A 27,388-nucleotide genomic window follows, 5' to 3' on the forward strand; every position below is an offset into this window, starting at 1 on the left:
GGCACCTCCGGAGATGGGGCGCCCCGGGTGGCTGCGCTCCGGGTGGGGACGATCCTTGGCGGGCGGGGCGAGGGGGCTTCCGGGGCGGCAGCCACCTGGCCCGGCCCCCTCAGGCCCCGCCCGCTTCTGCTTGGCTTGGTGATTCACTCCCTCCTTCGCCCCAGGGCCCCCTTCCCGGCCAAACGGAGGGCAAGACGGCTGGGTGTGCAGTGTCCACGAACCCACGAGAAACTGAGCAGATCGTCCGCGCCCCCAGGGACTCGGGCCCACGCCATGGCGGACTCCGAGCGCTTCTCGGCCCCCGGCTGCTGGGCTGCCTGCACCAACTTCGCGCGCACCCGCAAGGGAATTCTTCTGTTTGCTGAGATTGTGAGAGTCCCGGGACTGGCGGGTGGGCAAGGGCGGGGTGGAGTGGCTGGATCACGCGGAACCCGGCAGCCCAGGCTGAGGAAGGCGCGTGGCCGCGGGTGCTGGGCAGAGGGACGGGGGAAGTGGGTTAGTGGCCCAGGCCCGAAACCAGGGGCGCAGGGCGAGTTGGTGGGGTTTGGAGAAGGTGGTCGGGAGTTGCTGGGGTGAGGCCAGGGGTCCATGGTGCAAATGGGGAGCGCAGTGGAGGGAGACCGCGTGGACTCATCCGTGGGCTCAACGAAAGGGTCCGTAGGGGGCTGGGAGGTGGGGGACCTCCTGTGGCAGGGCGTGGCGCGGCCCGAGCGCTGTCGGGCGGGCTGGCCGGACGCCCAGGGGCGGGGCCTGTTGGGGTGGAGCCCCGAGCTAGTCCTCCGGGTTGGGCGCCCAGCAGTTCTCTGGTTCTTCCTGGCCCTTCTGTAGTGGGGCGGGAGGGCCTTCGCTGCTCCCGCCGCCCCCTCAAAGTGGACGCCGCATTTGAGTCACTTGTGAAAGGGTGCGGTGCCTTTAACCGGAGCCCTGCCCCTCTGGTGTCACTCTCACTGCTTCCCAAAGGGGTTGCCTGGGGAACTGCACGTCCCGCCCGCCCCAGGCTAGCTCCAGCACTGCTCGCAAAACACCTGGCGGGGCCCCTCCCAGCAGGCCGCCCCTATCTTAGAAGGGAAAAGGGGAAACCGAGGCACCCAACTGTACCCTTCCTAGCTGGGTGACCCTGGGCAAGTCACTTAATATCTGTTTCAATTTTCTCATCTATAAAATAAAGATACTAATAACAGTACCCAGCTTATTAGGTTGTAGGGATGATTAAGTGAGTTAATACTTGTACAGCTCTTAGAACAATATTGGGAACACAATGAGCACACAGTAAGTGTTTAGCTATGATTATTTGTCATCTCCCCAGATGTCCTGGTAGGCATCTGAGTTTGAGACCCCTGATTTTTTTAAAGATATATTTGTATTGATTTCAGAGAGGAAAGGAGAGGGAGAAAGAGATAGAAACATCAATGATGAGAGAGAATCATTGATTGGCTGCCTCCCGCACGCTCCACACTGGGGATTGAGCCTGCAACTGGGGCATGTGCTCTGACTGGGAATCAAACTGTGACCTCCTGGTTCATAGGTCGATGCTCAACCACTGAGCCATGCCGATTGGGCCAAGAGACCCCTGATTTTAACCCATCTCCTCAGCCCAGGGAGTTGATGGAGGTCCCCTTCCTCATGTCATCCCTCCAGATACTGTGCCTGGTGATTCTGATCTGCTTCATCGCTTCCACATCAGCATACGTCTCTCTGTCAGTGGTTGAGATGGTCCTTGCTGCTGTCTTCTATGTCATCTACATGTGTGACCTGAACACCAGGATAGGGATCATCAACTGGCCCTGGAGTGTGAGAAAGGGGACAGAAGTGGCCAGGCTAGGGAGGGGCCTCAGCACCTGGGATTGTCCTGGGAACTCTGCATGCTGACTTCCCTGCTCTCTTTACTCCTTACAGGATTTCTTCCGAACCCTCATAGCGGCCATCCTCTACCTGATCATCTCCATCATTGTGCTCGTGGAGCACAATAACAGCTCCAAAATCATCGCCGGGGTAAAGACTTTAGAGGCAGCTCCAAAGCGCGCTCACGCACACACACACACAGAGAGAGAGATTTGAGGATCTAGGGGCCATTTCTGTCTCTGCTTCTGGCAGAAAGTGTATGATCCACAACAGGCCACACTTGTCCTCAGGGTCTCCAGGAAAGTCTGGCCAGACCCTTGATTTCCTCCCAAGATCAATATTTGCTGTAAAGGGCCATCCCTGGCCTGACACAGTATCTTTGTCAACACACTAGACTGCCATCTGCTAGAACTTTGTTTCAAATGTACACTGGGAATGGTGCCACTTATATGTGGGGCCACCACATGGCTCTCCTGAGTTGAGCAGTACTAGGAGAAGGGAGAGTTGGGGTAGAGTCCAGTTCCCTGACCTTTTCCTGGGGCTCTCTGGCTTCCCAACCTGGGGCTTTAGTTGCCATCCCTTCATGGGGCAGTCACCGGAGGTAGTAGATACAAGGAGGTAAGAGGCTGAGTAGGCTGACCAGCCTAATCCAATGCCCCTCACTTTCATCCCCATTTCCAGGTGGTGGGCCTAATTGCTGCGTGCCTCTTTGGCTATGATGCCTACTTCACTTTCCCCTTGAAGAAGCAAAGACATACAGCAGCCCCTACTGGTAAGTAAGTGTGTGTGTGTAGGGGGGTATTGTTGAGGAGGTTGAGAGAAGGAAAGGGGACTCCCCAGGGCATGAATGCCAGCTCTGTCCCTTATTGCTACTTATGGCTTTAGTACCAACAAGCACCATAAGCTTCAGTATTCTTGTTTGTAAAGTGGGAATATGGATCCAACCTGCTTTCTCTCTTTTCCTCACTTGCAGACCCTACAGATGGCCCGGTGTAGGTGAACTCCCTTGATTTCTCTCTGCAACCTGCAAATAACTTCCATGGAAATCATTGCTCCCCACCCCTACAAACACTCCTAGCCAACTCCCAGCCTCCTATTGAGGTAAAAGTGCCTTTATCTGAAGAATTTGTCTTCTAGCCTGCCAATCAACCCTCCTGGGTGTGGCCACCTTTATGGGTGTGCCTAGGTTCCCCTACTGAAGTATCTAGAAGCAGACACTAGTTCTGCCAGAACTATGCCCCCACCTAAACCGCAAAATGAGGGAGAAGGGTGCCTCAGCTTCAGACTCCAGGCCCCAGGTTGTGACACACTGCAAATAACCTCAGTGTGGGAGGTGGTTCTGTGGAGGGATAAATATGAATAAATAATAAACAGATTGTTAGAATATATGGTAATGAATAAGTTAATCCTTTGACCAAATGTGGATATCTCAAGCATCAGAAGGGGGAAAATAGGGAAGGGAAGCATCTGGAGCAAAGAGGTAAAGAAGCCAGGCCTGTTTTACACCAAATATTAAGACACTTCAATAGTACAGAGGTAGAAAGGAAGGGGATTTATTCTCAAGTCTTGAGAGTGGAGAAATGGAGTCCTCCAGGACAGCCTCGCCTTCAAGCCACTATGCAGTTCTTGTCTCTGGCCTGACGAGGCGTTCCTGGCCCCGAGTTCTCGGGGACCATTGGAGATGGAGAGTTGGGGGTCTTTGTTGCAGTGTCCTGAGCAGAGAGGGGCCTGGTCAGGTGCGGGGGCAGTGGGATGCGTTCCCCCAGGAAGAAGCCATCATCCTCCGAGGACTCTGAACTGGAGCTGGAGGGGGAGCTGGAGCAAGATTCGGAGTCCGATCCTAAGTTACATTGATGGTGAAGTCTGCCAGACCTGCGTCTGCGGTGATGATGGTGGCGGCGACGTGTGGGGGCCCTGGGAGGGGGACTGCGAGGCCTGCGGCGCTGAGCTGGAGGCGCACTCAGGGTCCGCCGAGGGCCTCCGTCAGACACCAGAGGTTCCCGGAAGCTGACTCGAGGGGCACTTTGGCGACTGAAAGAATCATCTTCAGGGTCCAAATGGCCGGGGGTCCCTGGGGGTGGCTCAGGGGCGCTGCGGAGCCCCAGCTCAGGCATGGAGTGGCGGTGAGGGGCCCCTCTCAGAAAGCGGGTGGGCTCCTCGGGGCCCGCAGCTGGAAAGAGAGATGGAGGGAATCCTCGTATGTATCTGCCTCCTCCCAGAGGACCTTCTCCTTTCCCCTTTCCATCAGGACTGGGAAAGTGGGGGCAGGGGTCGGAGAGGGCAGCGAAGTAGGGAGTCCGGGAATTAGGAGGCCTGGGACAGGCTCTGAGTGGAGGGGAGGGAGGTTGGAATGCAGGAGGAGCAGGACAGGGTGGGTGAGGGGGCGTGGCTTCTGGTGGAAGGGGCGTGGCATAGGCTGGAGCAGATTCGGTTTTCGATAGTGTGGAGGGTACAGGGTTTGGAGAAAGGGAGGAGGAACTTGGGCTGAGGCAGGTAGCAGTTGAGGTAGGGGAGGGCCTTGTATAGAAGGGAGCGGACAGGGTTCAAGAGGAGGTGTAGTTTGCGTGCAGCCCAGGCCTGGGATGGTTTGGGGGCGGGGCCAGGGGTACAGCAGGTGAAGGGACTGGGCGAGTCACCCCGAGGGACCAGGGGTTGGTAGGGGAGGGATTCAGAGGGGCTGGGCAGGACTCCAGGGTTAACTCACCAGGCTCGACCTCAGTGCTGGTGCCTTTGGTGGAGGTCTCCGACGGCCCCTCCACAGCAGAGAAAGAGGCTGTAGAGGCTTCGAGCGGTGCGGAGACTGTGCCCGCGCTCCAGCTGCGGCGGCCAGGCCCGGAGGCCGTGGGCTCGGACCCCAGGCTGCAGGCTCGAGAGCAGAAGATTAGGCCCCGGCGTGGCAGAAAGGGGCGACCCAGCAGGGCTCGCCCGCAGCGACTACAGCAGAAGCAGCGGTCTGAGGCGTGCCAATGCTGGCCCTCATAAGCCATCTGGCCCTGGTCCAGGCCTGTGGGGACACCGTGAAGAGGGAAACTAAGACAGCCCCCCAGCATGTCCCACCCTGCTCAAATGGGGCCCTTCTGAAGAGAGCAGGAATCTGAAGCAGGGTACCCCAAGACTCCTCCTATCCCCCACCTCTCCAAAATGGCACCCTTCTTTGGGGAAAGCAGGAAATCTGAGGTTTGGTCCTCACCCCAGGGTACCTCAAACTGGCTGATTAACATCTCCTTCTCCCCTACTCTTTCTTTCCCAGGGTCCTCCCTCCCAGAGTGGGAACTGGGCACTGGACTCTAAGCTGTGGGTCAGGCTTAGACAGTAAGGTGACTTCAGATGGAAGGACAGTGGATTTAAAGAGGCCTGGGTGGTGCGGACAGGCGTGGTAGGGCGTGGCCTTGGTGGGAAAGAAGTGAATCTTAGAGAGCAGGGTGTGGTAGAAAGTATGATGTACCTAGGCCAGCAATTTTCAACCTTTTTCATCTCATGGCACACAAAAACTAATTACTAAACTTCTGCAGCACACCAAAAATATATTTTTTGCTGATCTGACAAAAAATAGGTATAATTTTGATTCATTCACACCAGACGGCTATTGCTGTGTTGGCTGTTGTCCTTTTTTTTTTTTTTTGAAAAACTAAGGGAAAAGAGGTCAGTGCCCTTGACTAATTAGTTAGGCATTGCATATTTTTAAAAACTCTTGCTGCACACGAGTTGAAAATCACTGAGCTAGGTTGATGGAGAGTCTTAGAGAATAGGGTACAGCTTAGGAGCATAGGAGCTAGGCCAACAGGGTAGCTCTGGGGTACTGGGAATTAGAGGGCACTCTGGAGGTGGGCCCAAATGTGTAGTGGTGCCTAGTACTGTGTAGGAAGGTTTAGAAAGTATGGCCGGATGGGGGATATCAGTGATGGGACCTGCAGTGAAAGGTATAGAGCTATGGTGCTTGGGCTAGACTGAAAGTATGGGGATAATGGTGGCAGGGCCTGGAGGACAGAAAGAATGGAGGGGGAAGGGGGTTGTGGCCGAGATGTTAATCCCTCCCCCTGTCCAATGCCATGTTCACCCACCGATGTGCTCCCCACAGCCATCACAGTACTCCGCATGGCGGGCCTCGTAGCAGGCGCAGCAGTGGGGACGGCTCTGGCGCATGACGTAGCGCTGCCCTCCTAGGGATGCTTCACACTCGAAGCAGCAGAAGTGACCCATATGCCAGTGCCGGCCCTCGGCCTCCGTGCACTCAGGGGAGAAGATGATCTGGGGGGTGCAGGACATCTGTGGCCGTCAGCAGGGCCTTCCCTGGCCCTGCCCGCCCTCCGCTCCCTCCCCTGGGCAGTAAGGCATCACCTCATCACAGGCTTGGCAGCGCGGACGCAGGCGTTCGGCATGGTGGCGACCACAGTAGACCTTGCCAGCATGGTAGAAGTAGATGAGGTCCACCAGCAGCTCCCGGCAGGTGGAGCACACAAAGCACTGAGGGTGCCAGCAGGCACCCAGGCCTGCTCGGCTGGCAAACACCGCGATGTCTCCACCTCCGATCTGCTTCCCGCACTGCCGGATGACAGATAGGCACGGTTACCCTCACCAACATGGTTAGATGGGGGATCAGCCAAGGTGTGTATCATACTATGGCCTTCCCCATGGCGGACCTTTGTGACTGGCCTTACCCACGGGGTAACTTTGAGACAGGCCCTGCCTACATGGTGGGAGGAAAGTGCCTTAGAAACTGACCCTGTGCCTGTGGGAAACCTTAGAGACAGGCCTTACTCATCGTGGGTGGCCTTAAAGGAGGTCTTGAAACCATAGAGCCAGGCCAGGCCCAGGGGAACCTTAGCAACAGACCTCACCTAACAGTAGGATGTAAGGTCAGGCTCCAACCACGGAGGGGAGGGTGCTTTAGAGATAAATCCCACCCACCACCTGGCTCTAGAGACAGGCCCTCCCACTGTGGGTGGGTTCTTAAGGACAAGTCTCCACCACAAGAGGACCAGATAGAGAGCCCCACATCCACCGTGTGGAGGGCAGGAAACTAATAGAGAAGGTCCATTGGGGCCTCCTTAGAGACAGGCCCAACCCAACAGAGGGATCTGAGGAACAAGTCCCATCTACCAGGGAGCCCTACACACAGACATCGCTGGCCAGGAAGGCCTTAGAGGCAGTCCCTGCCTAACAGTGGGATAGGGACTTGGGTCCTACAACCCAGGGCTTGGAGCAAAGGCACCACTCACCCCCCGAGGCCTTTCATGGCTCACCTCCTCACAGATGGCCCCAGTGATGGTCACTGGGAAGATGCGCACCGTGCCACGCCCCAGGTTCTCCCGTTTCCGCTGCTGGCTGAAGGCTCTGAGCTCTTTCTTCTCTTCCTCTACCAGTGCCGTGCAGTACTGTGCCTGAGGTAGTGAGGGTCAAACAGGCTCCTTCCCAGTTGTCTGCCCCCCCCAACCCTCTTTTAAATTTCCTCCTTGCTCAAAAAGTTTACTTCAATGCCTCTGTATAGATGGTGCTTCCTGCCTGAAATACCCATCCCTGATCTCTCCCAAGTCCCACGTGTGGTTTTGCCAAGGAATGTCCCCTGCCCTTCAGACCGTTCATCTCAGATCAGCTCACCTCTGATCCTGCCCATTTCTTTCCAGCTGTGAGGCATTTGCCCAGGCTGTGCCCCCTACCTGACATGCCCTTCCTGTCTTCTCTCTCCTCACCTCACTGTCGTGTGGGGGAAGCTGGTGCAGCAGCTGCTTGATCCTGTATTTTTCCCCGGGACTGTTGACGTAGGGGACCTTGTCCTCTGGGAGGCAGCTGAAAAATTGGTATACCTGGGAGGACATGGGGGATGGGAGAAAACAACTGAGATGAGTGGTGATTGGAATGCAGTGGGATGGTGGGTCCCTACTTCTCTGAGAAAATTAAAATCATCAGAAGGAAATGTCTACTGACTCCCTCCATCTCTTCTTCCTATGGGCTGGATCATTCCTGTCACCTCCCAAACATGTCAAGAGTTCGCTCATGTTGACCCCACTTTTCCCTCCTGCTACTGCTTCTCCTTCCCTTACAGCAAAATTCCTCAAAAGAGCTGTGTGCACTTATTGTTTCCACTTCCCCTCCTCCCAGTCTCTCTAGACCCCACTCCAGTCAGCCTTCCCTGCCCTTCCTCTAAAGCTGTTCCTGTCAGGGTCATTGATGACGTTGACACTGTTAAAGTAATTGTTCAGGTCTCAGTTCTCATCCAACTTGACCCATCAGTAGCACTGGACATAGCTAATGACTTCCTGGAAACACTGTGTTCCCTTGGCTTCCAGGACATCACACCATCCTGGGTTTCCTCTTACCAAAAGGAAACCTATTGGCTTCTCCTCTGTTCTTCTTTTAGTTCTTCAACTAAGTGGCCCTTAAATGTGGGAGGGTCCCCAGTCTCACACCTTGGTCCTCTTGCCTCTGTCTCCCTTCACTCCCTTGGAATCTCATGACTACCATAAGCCCATCTCATGGCTAAGGCCTCACGAATGCATGCCTACAGCTCTATGATCTCTCCCTTGAGTTCCAAGCAAAGTGGCCACTCAGATGTCTAATGGGTACCTCAAACTCTAGATGCCCAAACCAAACTTATGCTCTTAGACCTCCAACATGCTCCTGCCTTGGTCTGATCAATCCACCTTTAAAGTCATCTTTGACTCCTTTCTCTTTCACATCCACAAACAAATCTCTCAGCTTTACTTTAAAATTACAACTGGAATCTGACCACCACTTACTCCTTCTACTGCCAGCACCATCATCAGCCACCTAGGCTATTGAAGTGCTCTCACTTTCATTGGTACCCTGCTTCCACCCTCACTCCTACAGTTTGTTCTACACTTGCCAGCCAGAGGGATCCCATTAAATCAGTGGTTCTCAACCTTCCTAATGCCACGACCCTTTAATACAGTTCCTCATTTGTGGTGACCCTAATTTCATTGTTACAAATTGAACATAATTAAAGCATAGTGATTAATCACAAAACAATATGTAATTATATATGTGTTTTCCGATGGTCTTAGGCGCCCCCTGTGAAAGGGTCGTTCGACCCCCAAAGGGGTCGCAACCCACAGGTTGAGAACCACTGCATTAAATCCTAAGACAAATCATATCCCTTCTCTGCTCACAAATCTCTTGTGGCTTCTCCCTCATTCAGAGTAGAAGTCCAAGTCCTCTCCATGTCCCCACCACCTCTCTGACCCCACCTCCACCTCATCACTCTCCTTGTTGCTCACTCTGCTCCAGTGTACTGGTATTCTCACTGTTCCTCATACATGCCAAGAACACTCCTGCCTCAGGACCTTTGCATTAGCTATTCCATTTCTCTAGATCTTTCTAACCTAGTATTTCTGCATGGTTCACTCTCATGTCCTTCAGGAAGCTCAAACATCATATTCTCACAAAGCTTTACCTGGACACCCTATTTACAATCCTAACATCTCTCTCCGCCCCCCAACTTCCCTGCTTTTCTTTAATCCATAGACCTTACACGGTATGACATTATTGGCTCCCTTCAGGAATTTAACCTCTACATATGCAAATGGTCACCATGCCCTCACACCGTAATGACCAATTAGCAGGAGGCTGCATCCCGCCTGGTGCCAGCTGGGGATGTGACTGATGCTGCATCCCCACCCAGCACTGGCTGGGGATGTGATGTGCTGGTGGGGCTTGATTGCGGTGGGGCCGGCTGGGTCTGGGTCTCTCGCGATATAGAGGCACGCATGCATGGGTGGGGACTTGACTCTGGGTCCTCCAGTGTGCCCTAGACTCTGACAGGAGGGAGCCGGATACCTGCACCCAGGACCCACACACACAGCAGGGTGGTGGTGGTTAGGGATGATCAGGCCGGCAGGGGAGAGCAGTTAGAGGCATCAGGCCAGCAGGCAGAGGTGGTTAGGGGCAATCAGGCAGGCAGACAGGCGAGCGGTTAGGAGCCAGCGGTCCCATATTGCGAGAGGGTGCAGGCCAGGCTGAGACAGACCCCATTACCCCTGCACGAATTTCATGCACCAGGCCTCTAATATATATATATATATATATAGTATTTTGTTCACTGCTGTGTCCCCACAGCACCTAGAACAGTGTCTGACATGCAGTAGGTGCTCAATAACTATAGAACGGGTTAATCAATGGAGATGTGAATGAAGTGCTATGACAAGCCCTGAGGTAAGGGGTAGAACAGGAATGGGTGAACAGGCCCGAGGAACTGGTCCAGTGATCTCTCAGGGTTTCCTTCAAGTTTTGGGGGGCTGAGCACCTCTAGATCTCAGAGGGGTCAGAAAGACAGGCACAGTCTAACCACACACCCTAGTGTTGCCCCAGAAATAGGTTTCTACTTGAGTGTGTGTGCACCCACTGGAGAGCAACAGTGGATGGTGCCTTCTGGTCACCTGCTCCGGCTTGAGACCAGGGGGCACCCAGGCATACTCCTCTGAGGCACAGCCGGAGTCATCATCGGAGATGGAGTGGCGCTGGAAGTCTGAGATGAGCCGACACATGATGCGTTCCAGGTCCACAGGCACTGCGTGCACAGCATGCTCCTCCCGAGGGCATTTGCAGTGCTGGCAGATCTTTCTGAGGGGGCCAGGATGGGGGTCAATTACTAAGGGTAGCCCACTTGGACACTTCGACAGCCCAAGAAAGTCCAACTGAGGGGCAGGGACATGCAGATGATCACCACCAAACGATTTGGGTCTGGGGGTGGGGCTGTGAGCCTGGGTGGAGGAGGTGAAGAGATGGAGCTGTGGGGTCTCAAGGCCAGCTCTGACTTTCAGCTCTGGGACTTGGGCCTGAGTAGGGCTGGGGTTCTGAGTCTGAGATTGGAGTTATACATCTAGGGGCTGCCCCTCAGGAGAGGCTCTGGACATTTTTGGGGAACTTTCCCTGGAGGTGGGCTCTAGCCTGTATTGAGCCTCAGAACTTTCGGATAGGGCTCTGTCTGTAGTACATTATGGATTGTTTGGGGTATCGAGCTCCAGGAGTTAGGGCACAGGGGTCTGGGAGAGGAGTTCCAAACTCAAGAAGGGGGGTGGAAGACCAAAGATCTCCCTAGGGATAGGACTCAGGCTTGAGGAAGGACACTTCTGGGGCGGGAATGTGTCGTGGGTGGAGCTCTCCTGGGAACCAGACAATAGAGAATGAGTCAGGGGGCGGGGCTCTGAATCAGAGCGGGAGGCTTTTCCCCTGATTGAGCTTCCTCTGTGGACCACGGTCAAGCCAAGGGCGTGGCTTAAGTCTCTGAGGGTTTCCCTCCTGAGGGTGGAAGCCCTGACAAAGGCAAGGCCCTGGGATGGTCACCTACCTCCAGCCATGCAGCAGAAAGCCAGGGCACTGCTCCCTGCAGGAGTTGCAGGGCTGGCCACGGTCTGGGTCCTCTGCCTCGGGAGGCTGTAGTGGGCGGGGGCAGACGCGGGGACCCCGCCGGGGCGGGCACGGGGGAGGGGAGGGAGAAGTTAGGGCCCGCCTCTCCACTCCAAGGCTGGAGACCGCACGCTGGGGCCTGTCCTACCTGGGTAGCGCTGGGCAGGCTGGGACAGCACACAGAACTCGGGGGTGGGGGACACAACAGAGGCAGAGGCGGGGCAGCTGAGGCCACCTCCCTCTATGCCTCCTTTTCAGGGAACTCCCCTCCCCAGGCCAGCCTCAAACTCCTTACACCCAGCCCGGACACCTCCCCGCAGCCTCTGACTCCTCCAGGTCTTAAACACCTCCTCCAAAACTCAGAGTACTCTCCCCACTCAGGGCAGAGTCCCTAATCTGGGTGTCTACTCCAGGCTTCATCTAGGCCCCCTCTCCACCCACGACGCCAGCAGCACTCCAGTTCCACAGGGTAGAAGTCTAAGACTTCATCCTTACCTGGGATCTACACAGGAACCCCTCCCCCAAACCCTGGTTTCACCCAAGGGACTGGAGACCCTCCTGCAATGGAACAGGAGGCCCCCATCCATTCAGAAACCCTCAAGAAGCCTTGGCTCTTACCCCTCATATCCTAGGACTATTCACTCCTCTGGACCACCAAATCCAGGTCCCACCTAGAGAACCCCACCAAAGAAAGAGAGAGACCCTCCTATCTAGGAAGTCAAAGGCTCTCTGCTCAAGTGGAAGCCTGGAAGCCTTCTCACCCCAAATCCCAATACCTTGACTCTCAGTATCCCGGCACCCCTGGAGTGTAGGACCTCACTCTTTAGTTCACCTTCCGCCAAGGTACAGGGCGAGGTTCCTTCCCTCAGAAGCTCAAAAGGTCCCTGCTCCATCCAGGAACCCAAGACCCAATCTTTTGGCCCTCAGAGACCCCTCCCATAATTCACACGAGAGGGAAACACACCAGGTCTTTGAGTGCTGCTAAAGGTGTGCGGAGAGGTGATTAGGGAGCGTGGGCCACCAGATTTCCATCTTCCTTCACCTACACGCTTCCAGCAGCCCCAGCCCCTCCGGTCTGGGAATTCTGGGGATGGGGATTCCCAAACCCTCCGTGGAGCGCCTCCTCGCTATCCCTATCCCTTGCCCCCTCTCCTGGGCCTCAGTTTACCCCTGACCCCCGCCGAGGCCCTGAGTCTCGCTCACCGCGCGCCCGGAGCGACGCCTCCGGGACCCACGCGCGAACATGGCGCGCCCGGGCAGGGTCAGGACGGGCCGGGTCAGGCGAAAGGAATTCTCGCGTCCGTCAGGCCACCGCGCGTCCTGCCTGGAAGCTCTGTTCCGTAAACCTGACACCGGCCAGGGGAGGAGCGCGCCCCGCAGCGCCCGCCCCTGGGCCTGCTGTCTCTCCCGGGCCAAGGCGCCCCCTGCCTAGAGGTGAAGGGCACGCATCTCAGGAACGCTGTGCGGGAGAGCTCCCCTGTCCTGCTGCGGCGCCCCCCAGAAACCCGAGGAGCCCCACAGAAACCCGAGGAGCCATGTGGCCTCTCACAGGATATTTTAGGGATTGAAAGCTATGTGGTGGAGGAGGGAGACTTGGTAGTGGCGATCTGACTGTCAGGAGTGCGGCGATAGGGGTTGTATTGGCCCTTCGTGTCCATTTATCTTCGATCCTTATTTGGAGGAGGGGTTAAAGCCACCTCTTGGCTTCTTCCCCACTAGTGATGTTCCGAAGGACTCTTTCCCTTGTATGAATGGTGCAAGAATGGTCCCCAACTCCATCGCAGCCCTAGCTGGTGCTCCCTCGTCCGTATCAGAGAGATAAATCTTATATACCTCACACAGCCCTGCTCCCATCCCTTCAGAACCAGGATTATTTGAGATTTATGAGGAGGTTAAAGTCACTGGCCACGTTCCCATGCCTTCTCCCCCCCCCCCATTCTTACAGGCCCAGCTGTCATGCCCCCTAAATCCTGAGAAGGTCTAATAGCCTTTCCTCCCCTGCTCCCATTTTTCTCTCTCCAGTTAGATGTCCTTTAACCTGAGCTCAGTCGCAGAGCTGGGAGTCTCTCCTTCATGTTCTACAGCTTTGCTGTGCCTCGGGGCTGGGAGGAGGGGGTCCCCGGCCAGCAATCAGAACTTGGGCGCCCGGCTGGGGTCTCTAATTAGGCCTGGCGGAGGCGGCGGTCAGCCAGGCCTTTCATCGCAGGCGCCAGGGATTTCCAGGCCCCATCCCGCCCCATTACGCACATCTCTGTCACTTCCCGCCTCTTCTGGCTCCAGGGCGGGGTTAAAGGGGATGAATAATTGGCTCCCCGCCCCCCTGTCTTGCAACCTACCTGGTCTCCCGGTTTTCCAGCTGCGGGGTAGGGGAGGCAAGGATAGGAAGAGACAGCAGGTTCTGAAAAATCCGAGGATATGAGTAGAGGGAAGGTCTCCCTGTGAAGTATGGGGTCCTATTGGAACCTCTTGAGGATTTGAGAACAAGGTGGGGAGGGCATGTGGCTAAGGGACCAGAGTTAGAACTGAGTCCTTGAAAGACAACTTTCTGTGGCCAGTAGCGGGGCACTGCACAGGGCCACTCTGAGCATGACCTAGGATGATCTGCAGGCGAGGCATCCCTTGGCCAAATGCTGTTGGGGGGCCTAAAATGATGAGGTGACTTGAACCTCCTCCAGCAGGTCAGTAGTGGTGAAGCTTCCTCTCACATCCTTTCTATCTCTTCCTTTGTGTCCTCCTAAAAAGACACACTGAGGCCCGGTGGGCATGGTTGAGCATTGTCCCATGTACCAGGAGGTGGCAGGTTTGATTCCTAATCAGCATATGCCTGGGTTGTGGGCTCAGTCCCCAGTGGGGAGCATGCAGGGGACATCTGATCAAGGTTTCTCTCTCATCAATGTTTCTGTCTCCCCCTCTCCCTTCCTCTCTCTAAAATCAAAACATGTTTTAAAAAAAGACACACTGAGAAGTCTGAGCCAGGAGTACTAGGTGGTTGAGGAGTTTATTTAGGGAAGGATAATGAATCATATTTGTTCTTCCTCTGGGAGGGAGTCTTCAAACAATACCGAAGGGCAAGGGCAAGGGTGGGGGTCTTAAGGGGAGGGAGAAGGGCCACAGCCAGACAAAATGGCAACACACGGTCACAGGCACTACTGACATCACAGACACAGCAGAAGGTGTAGGATAGGGGCTCCAGACCAGATCTCTAACCATCCCAGGATGGGTGGGGTGTGGAAGGAGGGAGGAGGCAGGAGAAAGGGGGAGAGGGGTGGGCTGGCCCCACAGGCCCATTAGCTCTGTCCTCTGATTACCTAACTGTGCTGTCATGTGGGTGGGCAAGGAAGGGTATGTGTGGGTGCTTCTCTCCGGATTCCACCCCTAACCCTTCAAGCCATACCTCTCAGCTCTCCCTAGGCCCCCTCAGGCCTAGCCTTAGCGAGGAATATTGCCCCCCACCCCTAACAAAACACATCCCTTAAGCCCTAGCCACTGCCAAACCTGCCCAACTTTAAAACATATATTCTTTACTGTTCCATTGTGGGGTGGTGGGGCAGGCTCTCCCCTCTGAAACCACCAAGCATGCCCCATTCTAAGCCCCACCCTATCTAGAACCCTGACCACGCCCTCACCCCAAGGGTGGCCCATTACTGAATCACCCTTTCAGCCTTCTCGCTTTAGAGTCAAACTCAGTCTCCTGAATGTTCCAAGCCACACTTCTTCTGTAGACTCTGTCCCAATCCAAGACCCACCCACTCTGGAGCTTCACCCACTGCCTGGTTCAAGCCACACCCCCTCTAGAACTCTCAGCGTTCTTCCAAACCCTGTCCCCAGCCTCCCAAGTCACACCCCTTCCATAGAACCAAGTCCTACTACAAGCCCTGACCATGCAGGGGGTCCACCCACTGCTTCACTCAAAGCTATGATCTTTCTAGAAACTCACCCTCAGCCTCCTTCCAAACTCCTTTCCAGAATGCTCTAGGGCACCCCTCTCCTTTGGACTCCACTTCTAGTATGTCTGGAACCCAACCTCCCTGCTTATAGTCCCCTCCATACCAGAGCCCCTCTCCAAGACCACCTTGAATCCCAAGCCCTCCAATATCTGCCTTCCCCCCCAAAACAGGGTTGAATTTTCTGTAATGGCTGTTGTTCAAACATTGCTGGAGAAGTCAAGGCCAGAGTTGGGAGGAGGGGAGGGAGAGAAGGGAGAGACTCTGAAGTCAAGTCCACCCTACCCACACAGCCAAGGTCTGTCTCTTCCCTGTCCCTCTTTCAGAATCATCCTCAACCTCAGGGCACAGGGCCAGGGAACAGAGAGGGGCCAAGAGATGCAGGGAAAGGGCTAAGGATAAGAGAGGGGCCCACTAAAGATTGGGGGCCCTAATGTATAAGGGGAGCAGAGTGGGGGCGGAGCTCAGACAGACAAATAGATATCTATATGTTTCATATATATATATATATATATATATATATATATATATATATATAGACAGTTAAGGGTCTCCTGGCTTGAGGGGTGGAGACCTGGGGTGTAGGGGTGAGCAGGGAGGGCAGGCCTTCTCCTGAGCTCTTGCCCACCCATGGGGTCCTCCTGGGCTGCACTGACCTGTAGAGACAAAAGACACAGAAAGGAGAAGGGGTCCAGACACAGGTGGAGCCCTTTAGGAGGGGCTGGGCTGGTATGCCTTCGCCCTGGCTTTACCCTCTGTCTGACATGCCTTTTCTTCCTTTTTCTTTCATTCAGAGTCCTATAGTCAGTTTCATCCCAGCTACCCCTACTGGGAAGGCATATCTTGCCCACTAGGTAAGGTACCAAAGAAATTAAGGTCCTCATTCCCCTAATCCAAAGATGTTCATTAATGGGAACTGTTATAATCTATATTGGTTATAATCTGTATTGAGCCAAACCAAGATTCTCATCTTTGTGGAGCTTACATTGTAGCAGGGGAGACAGACTTCAAACAATAATCATCCTATATAATAAAAGGCTAATATGCAAATAGACCGAATGGCGGAATGTCCAGTAGCTATGATGTGCACTGCCCACCAAGGGGCAGATGCTCAATGCAGGAACTGCCCCCTGGTTGTCAGTGCACTCCCACAGGGGGAGCCACTCAGCCAGAAGCCAGGTTCATAGCTGGCGAGTGCAGCGGCAGTCGCGAGAGCCTCTCCGGCTTTTGTGGCAGTGCTAAGGATGTCTGACTGCCAGCTTAGGCCTGCTCCTGTGGGGCCTAGGCCATCAGTTGGAGATCCCCCCGAGGGCTCTGGGACTGCGATAGGCGTAGGCTGGGCTGAGGGACACCTCCCCCCAGTGCACAAATTTCATGCACCGGGCCTCTAGTAATGTATAAAGTTATCTAGCATAGCCCTAGCTGGTTGGGATAGGGTGTCAGCCTATGTTCTGAAGGGTCCTGTGTTTGATTCCAGTCAAGGGCACATGCCTGGGTTGCGGGCTTGATCCCCAGTAGGGGGTGTGCAGGAGGCAGCTGATCAATGATTCTCTCTCATCATTGATGTTTCTAGCTCTCTCTCCCTCTCCCTTCCTCTTTGAAATCAATAAAAATATATTTAAAAATAAAATAAAGTTATCTAGTATAACATAAAGTGATAATAAGTGAAATAGAAGAACAAAAAGTAGACCAGGCTGAGGGGTTAGGAGTGCCAGTAAGGGAAGGAAGGTTGCTGTAGTAAGTATGGTAGTCAGAGAAGTAACATTGGAATAAGAAATTAAGGAGGTGAAGGAATGAACCATGCAGATAACTAGGGGGTGAGAGAGCATTCCAAGCAGGGGGTACAGGGAGTGCAAAGGTCCTTGGGTGGGGCCACATTTAGTGTTTTTGAGGTACAGCAAGGAAGTCAATGGGGCTTGAGTGGAATGAGCAAGGGAGAGTGGTGGGAGGTGATGTCAGGGAGGTAGGTAATGGGGTCTCATAGGACTAGGTTGTGAGGACATCAGCTTTAACTCTGGATGAGGTGTAAGTCATGGGAAGATTCTGAGCAGAGAAGAATAAAATGACATGCTATGTTGTTGCTATTTTCTCAATAAATGTTTCTTAACATTAGTAGTGCTGTAAGTGGTATGTGCACAGCAAGAATATGTCTTGGTTACATTCCATAGTCTAGCGGAAGAGACAGCCAATAAATGTATAAACTAAGCCCTGGCTGGGGAGCTCAGTTAGTTAGAATGTCATCCTGATATGCCAAGGTTTCAGGTTTGATCCCAGGTCAGGGCATATACAAGAATCAACCAATGAATGCATAAATGAGTGGAACAACAAATTGACCTCTCTCTCTCTCTCTCTCTCTCTCTCTCTCTCTCTCTCTCAAATTAATAAAATATATATAAACTAATAATTACAAACTGTGGTAAAGAAAAGCACAGGGTACTATGAGAGAGGTAAGAAATGGGACTTGTAAGGACCTGGCAAGGTGAGGTTATCAGTGTGTGTGGTTGTAAAACTCCAATAGGAAAGCAAGTACCAAGGTAAGGCCCTGAAGTTGGATTGTGCCTGGAACATCGAGGTGACCACTGTGGCTGGAACAGTGTGAACAGTGTGTGTGTGCGTGTGTGTGTGTGTGTGTGTGTGTGGAGGGTAAGAGGTGAGAGGTCAGAGAAATGAGGGGAGGGGCTTGTGTAGGGCCCTGTGAAGCCTTTGGCTTTCAATCTGAGTGAGATTGGAATCCTGGCAGAGCTCTGAGCACAGGAGGAAGGTGGCCTGACTTTTTAAAAAGTATTTTTATTGATTTCAGAGAGGAAGGGAGAGGGAGAGAGAGAGAGAAATATCTTTATGGTGAGAGAGAATCATTAATTGGCTGCCTCCTGCACGCCCCCCACCGGGGATCAAGCCTGTAACTAGGGCGTGTGCCCTTGACCAGAATTGAACCTGGGACCCTTCAGTCTACAGGCTGATGCTCTATCCACTGAGTGAAACCAGCTAGGGCTTAACTTAAGATTTAATGGGGTCTCTCTCAATGCTGTGAATAGAACAGAATGGGAATGGGGGTGGAAATGTAAGATGTCTGGGGGAGATGACAGTGAGTAGTGGGAAGATTGTAGATTATATTTTGAAGGTAGAGCCAACAGGATTTTTTTTTTTTTGACAAATTAGATGTGAGATGAGTAAGAAACTGCTCCCTGCCCTTTCCATTCTGGTCAAGTGCCAAAAGCTACCTCCATCCACGTGTTGCCACCTCCTTGACTTTCCCCTCTCATGACGTCCACCCTGCCTCTTCTCCCCTTCTTCCCCCCCCCCTCATGTATGAGGAAAATCTCACTTTTCTTTTTCAGGTCGGGCAAGCCTTTCCAATGACACCACTCCATCCCTTTTTTCCTTTTTTGAAATTCCAAACCACCTCCCCCACCTGAAGAGTTGGGGAGAGGTGGCAGATGAATCACCTCCTCCCGGATTGGTGAGCTTGTTTGACCGTCATGATTCAAGCCAGTCTACTCTCACCATCTACTGGCCTTATCATAATATATTGACTTACCAATCATTTCTAAGACCATTTCCTTTTCTCTGAAAGGCTCCGATGCTCCGCTAATTCTCCACAACGCTAATCCCTCTGCTATTCCCTCCTTTCATTGGTTGCTCTGCCTGTTTCTCTGTCCCCTTCCTTCCCTCGGAGCTGCACTTCTACCTCTCCCATTGGCTCTTAATTCTTCCCATCTTCAAGCATCACTCTCCTCCTTTCCATTCATTGGATAGGTTTTCGCTCTTGTACCGGTAGCTAGCTGTGCCTCTGTATTGGTTCCTTCAAACTCCCACCCTCACTGGTCTGGCCTGCGTTCACGTAACATTTACTATGGACTCTTATTGGTTCACTGACCCGCCCATCTCATTGCAGGTACCCTCCTTGGCCGCACCGCCCGCCCGTCACTCACCAGACTACATCTGATTGGAGAAGGAGGTGGGCGCACCCTGAGGGCCATAGCCTTGCTGCCCGTAGTCGCCCTGAGGCCCATAGCCACCAACGGTGCCCGCAGCGGGCTGCCCGTAATCGGGCTGGTAGCCGCCCTGAGGCCCGTAGGAATCCTGGGGCCCGTACCCGCCAGGGCCCTGCCCATAGCCCGCCTCGCCGTAGGCGTCCCCAGGCGCTGGTTGCTTCTCAGGGGCACCAGGAGGTGCGCGTAGGAACGGGGCGGACCAGCCTGTCTCCTTGAACACAAACCACAGGTTGCCGAACCAGAGCACCAGGTTCAGGAAGCCGAACACCTGCGGAGAGATAAAGCCAGGTTGTCATCCCACTCCCGTTGCCTTGGCGGCCCCAGGTAACTTCGAGGCAGTGCACTTCAGGCATGGCTCCTCGGGCTTCTGAAGGGTGGTGGTTTCAGAAACCCAGACCACCAAGTCCCAGGTCATGAACGTCAATGTGCAGAAAAACCACTTTGGGGGGTGGGGAAGTAGGGCGTGTTAGAATTCAGATTCCTGGGCCCGGCCAGCATGGCGCAGTGGTTGGGCATCGACCTACGAACCAGGAGGTCATGGTTCAATTCCCAGTCAGGGCACATGCCCGGGTTGTGGCCTCAGTCCCCAGTACAGGGTGTGCAGGAGGCAACTGATTAATGATTCTCTCTCATTGATGTTTCTCTCCCTCTCCCTCTCCCTCTCCCTATCTGCAATCAATAAAAACATATTTAAAAAAGAATTCAGATTCCTGGGATGTTGGGATCTAGTAATATTGCATACATTTGTTTATATATTTGCACATTTACCTGTTACACGTGCACATTTATCTATAATAATAAAAGCGTAATATGCTAATTGGACCTGAAGACCTTCCGGTGGAAGCCTGGGCTGTGATGGAAGCCCGGTCAGAGTGCCAGAGGGAAGCCAGGTGCTGGCAGCTGGGGGAAGGAAGGCCTACACTTGTATGAATTTCGTGCATTGGGCCTCTAGTATTTGTATAAACTATAGTAAAATCTAAATTTGTGATATAGTAAAATATTAAGCATAAACTTTTTTTTCTTTATTTTTTAAAAATATATTTTTATTGATTTCAGAGAGGGAGATAGAAACATCAATGATGAGAGAGAATCATTGATTGGCTGCCTCCTGCACGCCCCCCACTGGGGATTGAGCCCACAACCCAAGCATGTGCCCTTGATTGGAATTGAACTGGGAACCCTTCAGTCCGCAGGCCAATTCTCTATCCACTGAGCCGAACCAGATAGGGCTAAGCATAAACTTTGATTAAATATATAAATGTACCACTAATAGATGGGTAAGTGTGCATATATATGTATACACAAATATATGTATAACTACACATCTATAAAGTATATAAGCATACTTTTATATTAAAACAAATACTTGTTGCCCAGCCGGTATGACTCAGTGGTTGAGCATGAACCTATGGACCAAGAGGTCATGGTTGGATTCCTCATCAGGGTACATGCTCAGGTTGCCGGGCTCAACCCCTAGTGAGGGACGTGTAGGAGGCAGCTAATCAATGATTCTCTCTCATCATTGATGTTTCTATCTCTCTCTCCCTCTGCCTTCCTCTCTGAAATCAATACAAATATATTTTTTAAAAAAGAAAAAAGGTTCCAGAGGGTACTGAGTTGCTGGAGATTTTACATGATGAGGCTGGGGCTGAGATCCAGGTCTCCCAAACTTAATTGTACAGAAGATCTCATGTTCCCCTCTTGAGGACAGTTTGTGGTGTCACAGTAGTTACAATTGCTATCTAATCCTTCAAGGCTCTGTTGTTGGTATGCCTTCTCTGGATATCTGAACTCTCTTATTCTCTCTCTCCACCACATCCCATGCCAGACTATAAGTGACCTAGCCTCCCTCCCCAGCCAGCTTGGCCAGCTTCCCAGGGCTCACCACAGAGGTGTTGAGGCCAGAGGTCACAGGGTCTCTTATCTCCTTGCATGTATTCTCCTTCTGGTGGCAGCTAGGTATCCCCTTGATAATGGTCTCTGGGTCTGTGGCCATCTTCACGTCCGACAGCCCCTTGGCCCATGCCGATGAGCAAACCAGCCACATGAAGGCAAACACTGCCGTGGCCAGGAAGTCCTAGGATGGGCAGGGGAGAGGAAGATGACACTTGTGAGTGGGCTGCTTCATACTGGGTTGTGGGACCACCTCAGATCACAGGTTTTCTTGGGAGAGGGGAGTCCCTCAGAAGTCTGTCTCTCCTCTACCCTTTCCCCAGCACTCGCTTGAAGGTGGCCCTCCTAGCTTGGGCTTGTGGGTGACACAGAGGATGTGAGAGTGTGACTGTTGATATGTGTGTGTGGGTGTGGGGGAATTCTGGGGGATGGTTGTCGAATCTGTGAAAAGTACTGTGTCTTTCCACTTTCGTCTGAATGTGGGACTATGTGTCATTATGTGTCTGGGATGAGGGTATATGAGTACAGCTGTGTAGGAATCAGTGTGTCTGTGTGGCATGACAACCACGACTGTCACAGTGAACCTCTGTGTGCTCCTTCCTTTGATCTAGACTGTGTGGTTGTGTGAGAGGTAGCAGGTTTCAGGTGTAGGCCTGTCTGGGATTCTGTGTGGGCTGTGAGTGTGTCTCTGTCACTATGATTTAGTGTTCAGCACCAGCAGCAGTCGCATGTGTGGCTGTTATGATGGCTACTTGCATGTGGGCCTGTCTGGGATTTGGTGTGACCCGTGAACATGACTGGTTCCCCTGGATCCTGCATACAAGTGGATGTGGGGGCTCACCAGCACTGGTCCTTTGTTGTTTTCTCGGTACTTGTTCTGCATAAAGATGTAGGTGGCCAGAGCCCCCATTGAGTAGAGGAAGGCAAACACAGCCACGGTGACAAAGAATTCCGCTGATGAGGAGTAGTCCCCTAGTAGGAAGACTTTGGAGGTGCCCCCTCTGCAGTCAGGTGCATCAAAGTACACTTGGTGCAGCCTGCATAGAAAGGTAGGCAGGTGTGGCCCAGACTGTAAGAACTGTAAGAGTCCTCTCCTCCCTGCCCAGTCATGAGTCCCCGCGATTGACAAGGTCCCCGGAAGAGGAGGAAATAACCATTCACAGAGCACCTACTGTATACCAGTCACATTTCATTGGTTGCTCATAGCATCCCATGAAATAAGCTTTATTCATCTCTCATTTTAACAGAGACACCTTGGCCACTTGGTTACTCATAGAACATTCAAGGCACCCTCCCATTCCAGGGTCTTTGCACTGGAATGCTCTTCTAGATATCTTTATGTCTTACTCCCTTCATCTCCTTCAAGCTTTGCTCAGTTGTTCCCTTCTCAGTGAGGCCTTCCCTCATCTTACTATTTAAAATTGAATTCAACTCTTCCCTCCCAGCACTCCTTAGCTCCCTTCTTTGCTCCATTTTTTCACTGTAGCAGTGATACCCCAACTGACATACCATTTTCCTTGTTGTTTTTTTTTCTGTAATTACAGAAAGGCTGGGGTTTTCCCTTTGTTTTGTTCACTGCTGTGTCTCTAGGGCCTGAAACAGTTACATACCGTAGTATGCACTCTATCATTGTCTATTTGATGAAATATACAGAGTCTCAGTGTAGTACATTAACTTAACTAAAGTCACACAGCTGGCGAGGGAATAGCAGAGTTGTGATCTGAACCATTTATTTCCCCCCTCTATCATATTGATTCTTCTCTCCATCCTACTTCAGGTCCCCAAGAGAAAGAAATGGATGCATTACATTTCTTCAGAGACTACAAAATAGGAAGAGACAGACTGACAGGAGGGGAGAAGGGATCCTGGAACATGATGTGTGTATTCGAGGGAGGGAGGGGCTGATTGGGAGGGTATGAGGCTAAGGCCTTTCTTGTGGTGTGATGGAGGAGGGGGTCATAGGGAGAAATGTGTGTGGTGGTGAGGTCACAGAGCTCGCACTTCAGATTGGGATGCAGGTTCCTGAGACTGAGCTGGTTGTGTCAGGGCTCTTGTGTAGCAAAGGTCCCAAGGTTTACACTTATTGATCCCCTACTATTTTGCATAAATGCCTCATCTAATGATCCTCCTCCTGCAGTTCTCTAAAGCAGGCATTATTATACCCATTTTACAGATGAACAAACAGAGGTTCAGCAAGGTTAAGTCACTTGCTCAAGATTGTGCAGCTGCTAGATGTTGGGAACTAGGAGTTAAATCTGGGTTTGGGTTGCTGGGTTTCTAGTATGCTGGGTTGGGAGTGGGGATGTCCAAGGGGGGATGAAAGGCCCTTGGGGAGGTATTGGGATGGTGGTGAGTTGGTCAGGGGAACCCATGGCACAGAATTTTTCCTGGGAGACTTGTGGGTAAAGGGCAGATCCTCAGGACCCGAGGTCCTAGGCATGGGGGGTGTTGGGGGAATGACTTCAGATTTTTGTGGTCTTCTGACTTTGCAAAGGGCCTGCTCTCAGCACTATCCCATGCTGCCAACTCCCCCTCCTTTCCCAAACTTTCTTCCTTGGCTTTTGTGAACTGTTGGATCCTTGGTTGCCCCCCATCCTCTCAGACCACACCTCCCTGGCACCTCCTTTTTCCCACCATTGCTCAGAGCCTGTGCTGGGCTTTCCTGTCTTCACTCTGCCTTCTCACCATGGGTGATCTCCTGAGCCTCCATTTAAGTGCTCATCCCCCTCCAATTTCCAACTCAATTAATGACCTTTTTCCTGACTTCCTTGAACTTATTTTCCTTATGCTAGCAAATATGGAGTGCTTATTGTGTGCCTGGCACTGTGCTAAACACTTTATAAGTATTAATTCATTGAATATTCATCATAATCCTGTGATTATTATCCCATTTTGTAGATGAGGAAATTGAGATCCAGAGCAGTTACATGATTTGTCCAAGTAGTGGAGGAGCCTCTGAAGCCTCTACTGAAATTGTGTCTGTGGATCTCTATCTCCCTGCCAGTCGGGGGGTAAACATTTCCTTGAGCTCAGTAAATATCAGAATTGTTTAATGGAGGGAGTTAAATCATTCCCTGGAGCTAAACAGCACCCCCTCATTATTCTCTATCCTAAAACCCTGCATGAGGATCCTTTCCTTGAATTTCTCCCAATCTGCAATTATTCTCTTTATTAATTAATTTGTTATACTGTTGGCTCCATGAGGGTAGGGAGCTAGATCTGTTTTGTTCACTGTTATGTCCCCAGCACTTCAATCAGTACCTGGCATATATCAGATTCTCAGAAACATGTGTATGAAACGAATGAGTTGGAATTAATATCAGCTAACATTAGTTGTGTGCATACTGTGTGAAGGCTATATATACTTTTGCTTTAGAACCTTTTTTATTGCCCGTCTCCTGCTCCTCCCTTTCACTAGAGCAGAGTCAGAGGGCAACAGCCTATGCCCATCTTTTGTTTTTTAAGTGACAGTTTATTAGTGAAGCAGTGGGACAGAGAGGAGGCTACTCCACAGGCAGAGAAGCCTATGCCTGTCTTGCTCACCACATGTCATAGAGGCCTAGAGGGGTGCCTGGCACAAGGCAGGTGCTCAGTGCATGTGTAGTGACCTGACCAGGTACAGTGTCCTGAGGTAAGGTCTGGGCAGGAGCCACTGGGGAGGAGGTGTTGGTAGGTCCCACCCCACCCCCGTCCTCTCCCAGGTCTGTTGGGGTCCCAGGGGTGGGCTAGGGTGGGGGCACACCTGAAGGGGTACTCGAATTCAACCTCGATGTTGAGTTGACTGTGGGTCTTGTTGGCACAATCCACGCTCAGCTGGAGCTCTCCACTGTAACTGCCGCATGTGGCAAAGGCGAAGATGGCAAAGACCTTGGGCAGCAAGGATGGGATAGCCATGGTGTGCACCTGGGATGGGGGTGCCCTCCTCTGGACAGATCAGGGCCCAGCACAGGCAACAGCAGATGGACTGGTCCCCGCCCCCACCCCCTAATCAGAGCTCATCAGACCCAAGGACAAGCTGATTAGAGGGGTGTGGCTGTCTCTTCCTGTCTTTCTCCTAATGTCTCTGTCTGTACTTCTCAATGATCTGACCCCCTCCTTCTCTCTCTCTTCTGTCTCAGTCTCTCTGTTTCTGTGTTTCTCTCTGCATTTCCGCCTGTCTGTGTTCTCTTCGTCTCTATTTCTCTCCGTCTCTATTTCTCTCGGTATCTCTCTCTTTATGTGTTTTTGTCTTTCTCAGATGTCTTTTTGTATCTCTGTTTCTCTGCCTCTCCAGTATCTCTGTCTCTGTCTCCCCCTCCCCCCCGTGTGTGAATGTATGTTTCTCTATATGTCTTTCTGTTTCGCAGTCTGTCTGTCTATATCTCCCTGCTGTCTTTCACTCAGTCTCTGTATAGTGTTCTCTCTGTCTCCCTTGTGCCTCTTTCTCTATGTATCAGCCTGTCTTTTTCTCCTTTCTCTGAGTGTCTCTTTTTCTCTGTCTTTCTCTCCCCCACCCATTTTCAGTCTCCACCTCTCTTCTGTGTCTATTTCTCCTTGCATCTCTGTTCTCTGTGCATCTTTCTCTGTCTCTCTTTTCTTTGTCTCTTTCTGTTTGTCTCTTCTCTCTCTACCTCTGTATCTCTTTTTTCTCAGTATTTCACTCTTTATCTCCATCATTCCCTGTCTCTCATTCTCTATCTTTTTCACTGTCTCAGGTTTTCTCCTGGCTTTGCATCTCTCCCACAGCAACCAGCTTCAAGCTCCACCTCCCCTGCCTCTCTCTCACCTCAGGAGAGGAGATAAGACGTCACAATCTTCCACTTCACAACGGGGGTACCCTTGGCCTTATGTGACATCACTTCACAGCCCATCCATTCTCTGGCCCCAAGCCCCAGGGAATTTACCCTGGACTACAATACCACTATCCCCTTCTACCCTCAATCCAACCATCCATTTGTTGTTTTCCACCCCAACTGCACCCCTGCTCTTCCAGATCCCACTATCTGCCTCCCTCTCTCTCCCCATGGCCCAGACGACACTCACCCATTGCAGCACTTTCACAAAGCCAAGGGGCTCCTTGACCACCTGGAACTGGCCCCCAGCCACCAGCTGAGGAGAGAAATGGTGGGGAGGGGATGGGGTTGTTGGGGATGGAGAGGGAGGTGAGGGGTGCCACCAGGCGATGACCCCTGGGGATAGGGCATATGACCTCCAAGAGGGATTGAGGACATTCGTTTGGAGAGGGGGTGAGAAGGAGAAAGTGGCACTTCAGGGAAAGTGTGGGCACACCTTCTTTGAGAGAAGACCCTGGGGATATGGGGAGATAGATGGCTGAGGGGGTTGGGTGAGGAAGATGGGGTAAAGTCAGGATGAGTTAGGGAAGGGGAGACGGTCTGAAATGGTAAAGGTGAGTCAGATGGAAAAAGGGATAGGGTGGAGTGAGTGAGGAAAGAGTTGGGGTTCGTTAGAGTGGGGGAGGGGGTCCTGAATGGTGAAGGTGAGTCATAACAGAGAGAGAGTCAGGTTGGCTAGGGTGGGGGAGGGGTCTGCTGCGGTAAACGTGAGTCAGATGGTGGTAATGGGGGGGTCTGAGGTGATAAGGATGGGGAGGGGTTGGTACTGGTTAGAGAGGGGCGAGGTTCTAATGTGTTGAAGAAGAGTGAGATGGCAAAGGGTCTAGGCTGATTAAGATGGGGGAGGGCTGGGACATGGCTTCACTGGATATATCCTGGGGGGGGGGGGGCGGTGCAGGGGTGGGAGACTAGGGTTTTTGGACAGGCAAAACCTCCTTGGTCTGGTCTGGGGGAAGGAGTGGTTCTCTACCGGGGTAACGTCTCTGTTTGGGAGGGGCAGCTGTCAGCCCTCCCCTCATCCCCCGCCCTCACGCCTTCTGTCGCTCTATTTCCTGGCTCATCCGCAGCACCCCCATCTTCCTTCTACTCTCCCCTCCCCTCCCCCTTGTTGTACCCTAACCCCAAGACTCCGTTTTCCTCCTGCAAGAAACCTAGTTGTGCCCCCCCCCCCTCCCCGCTGCGGCAGTGAGGACAGCCCTTGCTGCGGCAAAGAGCGCACTCCTTTTCTCCACCTCCCTCTTCCTCCCCTCGTCTGCTGCAGACCCCAGCCCCAGCATCGGGGGCTGGGTGTCTGCTGCTAGGACCCTGGTCACCACCTCTCAAAGTCGGTGGATTCTCTGCAACCCAGGCTGGGGAGGCCCGGCTGCAGCGGGCTCTGTCCGCGGTGCTGGAACACGTACCTGATTCACCACGTCCATGTCGGCCAGCAGCAGCTTCAGCAATGCAGGGGGCGGGAGGAGCCTGTTAGCAAGGGCGGGTGCAGCGGGGGAGGGGGTACGCGCAGTCGTCAGAACAGCCC

The 27,388-nt window shown here is 52.8% G+C and overlaps 3 protein-coding genes across 4 annotated transcripts; 1 reads left to right on the top strand and 2 right to left on the bottom strand.

The window, feature by feature from the left end:
- Window positions 1-164: 164 nt before the first annotated feature.
- On the top strand, window positions 165-3,230 carry PLP2 (proteolipid protein 2). The gene is made up of 5 exons (XM_036306153.1): window positions 165-369; window positions 1,639-1,791; window positions 1,897-1,992; window positions 2,524-2,614; window positions 2,816-3,230. Exons 1-5 carry the CDS (start codon window positions 274-276, stop codon window positions 2,836-2,838), a joined length of 459 nt encoding a protein of 152 aa, XP_036162046.1. The 5' UTR covers window positions 165-273; the 3' UTR covers window positions 2,839-3,230.
- Window positions 3,231-3,379: 149 nt separating this feature from the next.
- PRICKLE3 (prickle planar cell polarity protein 3) lies at window positions 3,380-12,565 on the bottom strand. Of its 2 annotated transcripts, none has more exons than XM_036306145.1 (9): window positions 12,409-12,565; window positions 11,147-11,232; window positions 10,236-10,419; window positions 7,533-7,646; window positions 7,086-7,223; window positions 6,181-6,384; window positions 5,904-6,090; window positions 4,547-4,846; window positions 3,380-4,012 (listed from the first exon to the last, which is right to left on the bottom strand). In XM_036306145.1, the coding sequence occupies exons 1-9, from the start codon at window positions 12,448-12,450 to the stop codon at window positions 3,450-3,452; spliced, it is 1,818 nt and encodes a 605-aa protein (XP_036162038.1). In that variant the 5' UTR covers window positions 12,451-12,565; the 3' UTR covers window positions 3,380-3,449. The 2 variants fall into 2 exon arrangements, with proteins under 2 accessions (XP_036162038.1, XP_036162039.1); XM_036306146.1 differs by having other exon boundaries at window positions 12,170-12,538.
- Window positions 12,566-14,177: 1,612 nt separating this feature from the next.
- LOC118654735 (synaptophysin) lies at window positions 14,178-27,341 on the bottom strand. Its single transcript, XM_036306152.1, has 7 exons — window positions 27,270-27,341; window positions 26,060-26,125; window positions 24,780-24,904; window positions 21,879-22,074; window positions 21,030-21,221; window positions 19,082-19,412; window positions 14,178-15,805 (listed from the first exon to the last, which is right to left on the bottom strand). Exons 1-6 carry the CDS (start codon window positions 27,285-27,287, stop codon window positions 19,086-19,088), a joined length of 924 nt encoding a protein of 307 aa, XP_036162045.1. The 5' UTR covers window positions 27,288-27,341; the 3' UTR covers window positions 14,178-15,805; window positions 19,082-19,085.
- Between the last annotated feature and the right edge of the window lie 47 nt (window positions 27,342-27,388).

The sequence above is a fragment of the Myotis myotis genome, unplaced genomic scaffold, assembly GCF_014108235.1.
Source record: "Myotis myotis isolate mMyoMyo1 unplaced genomic scaffold, mMyoMyo1.p scaffold_m19_p_4, whole genome shotgun sequence".
Lineage (NCBI taxonomy): Eukaryota > Metazoa > Chordata > Mammalia > Chiroptera > Vespertilionidae > Myotis > Myotis myotis.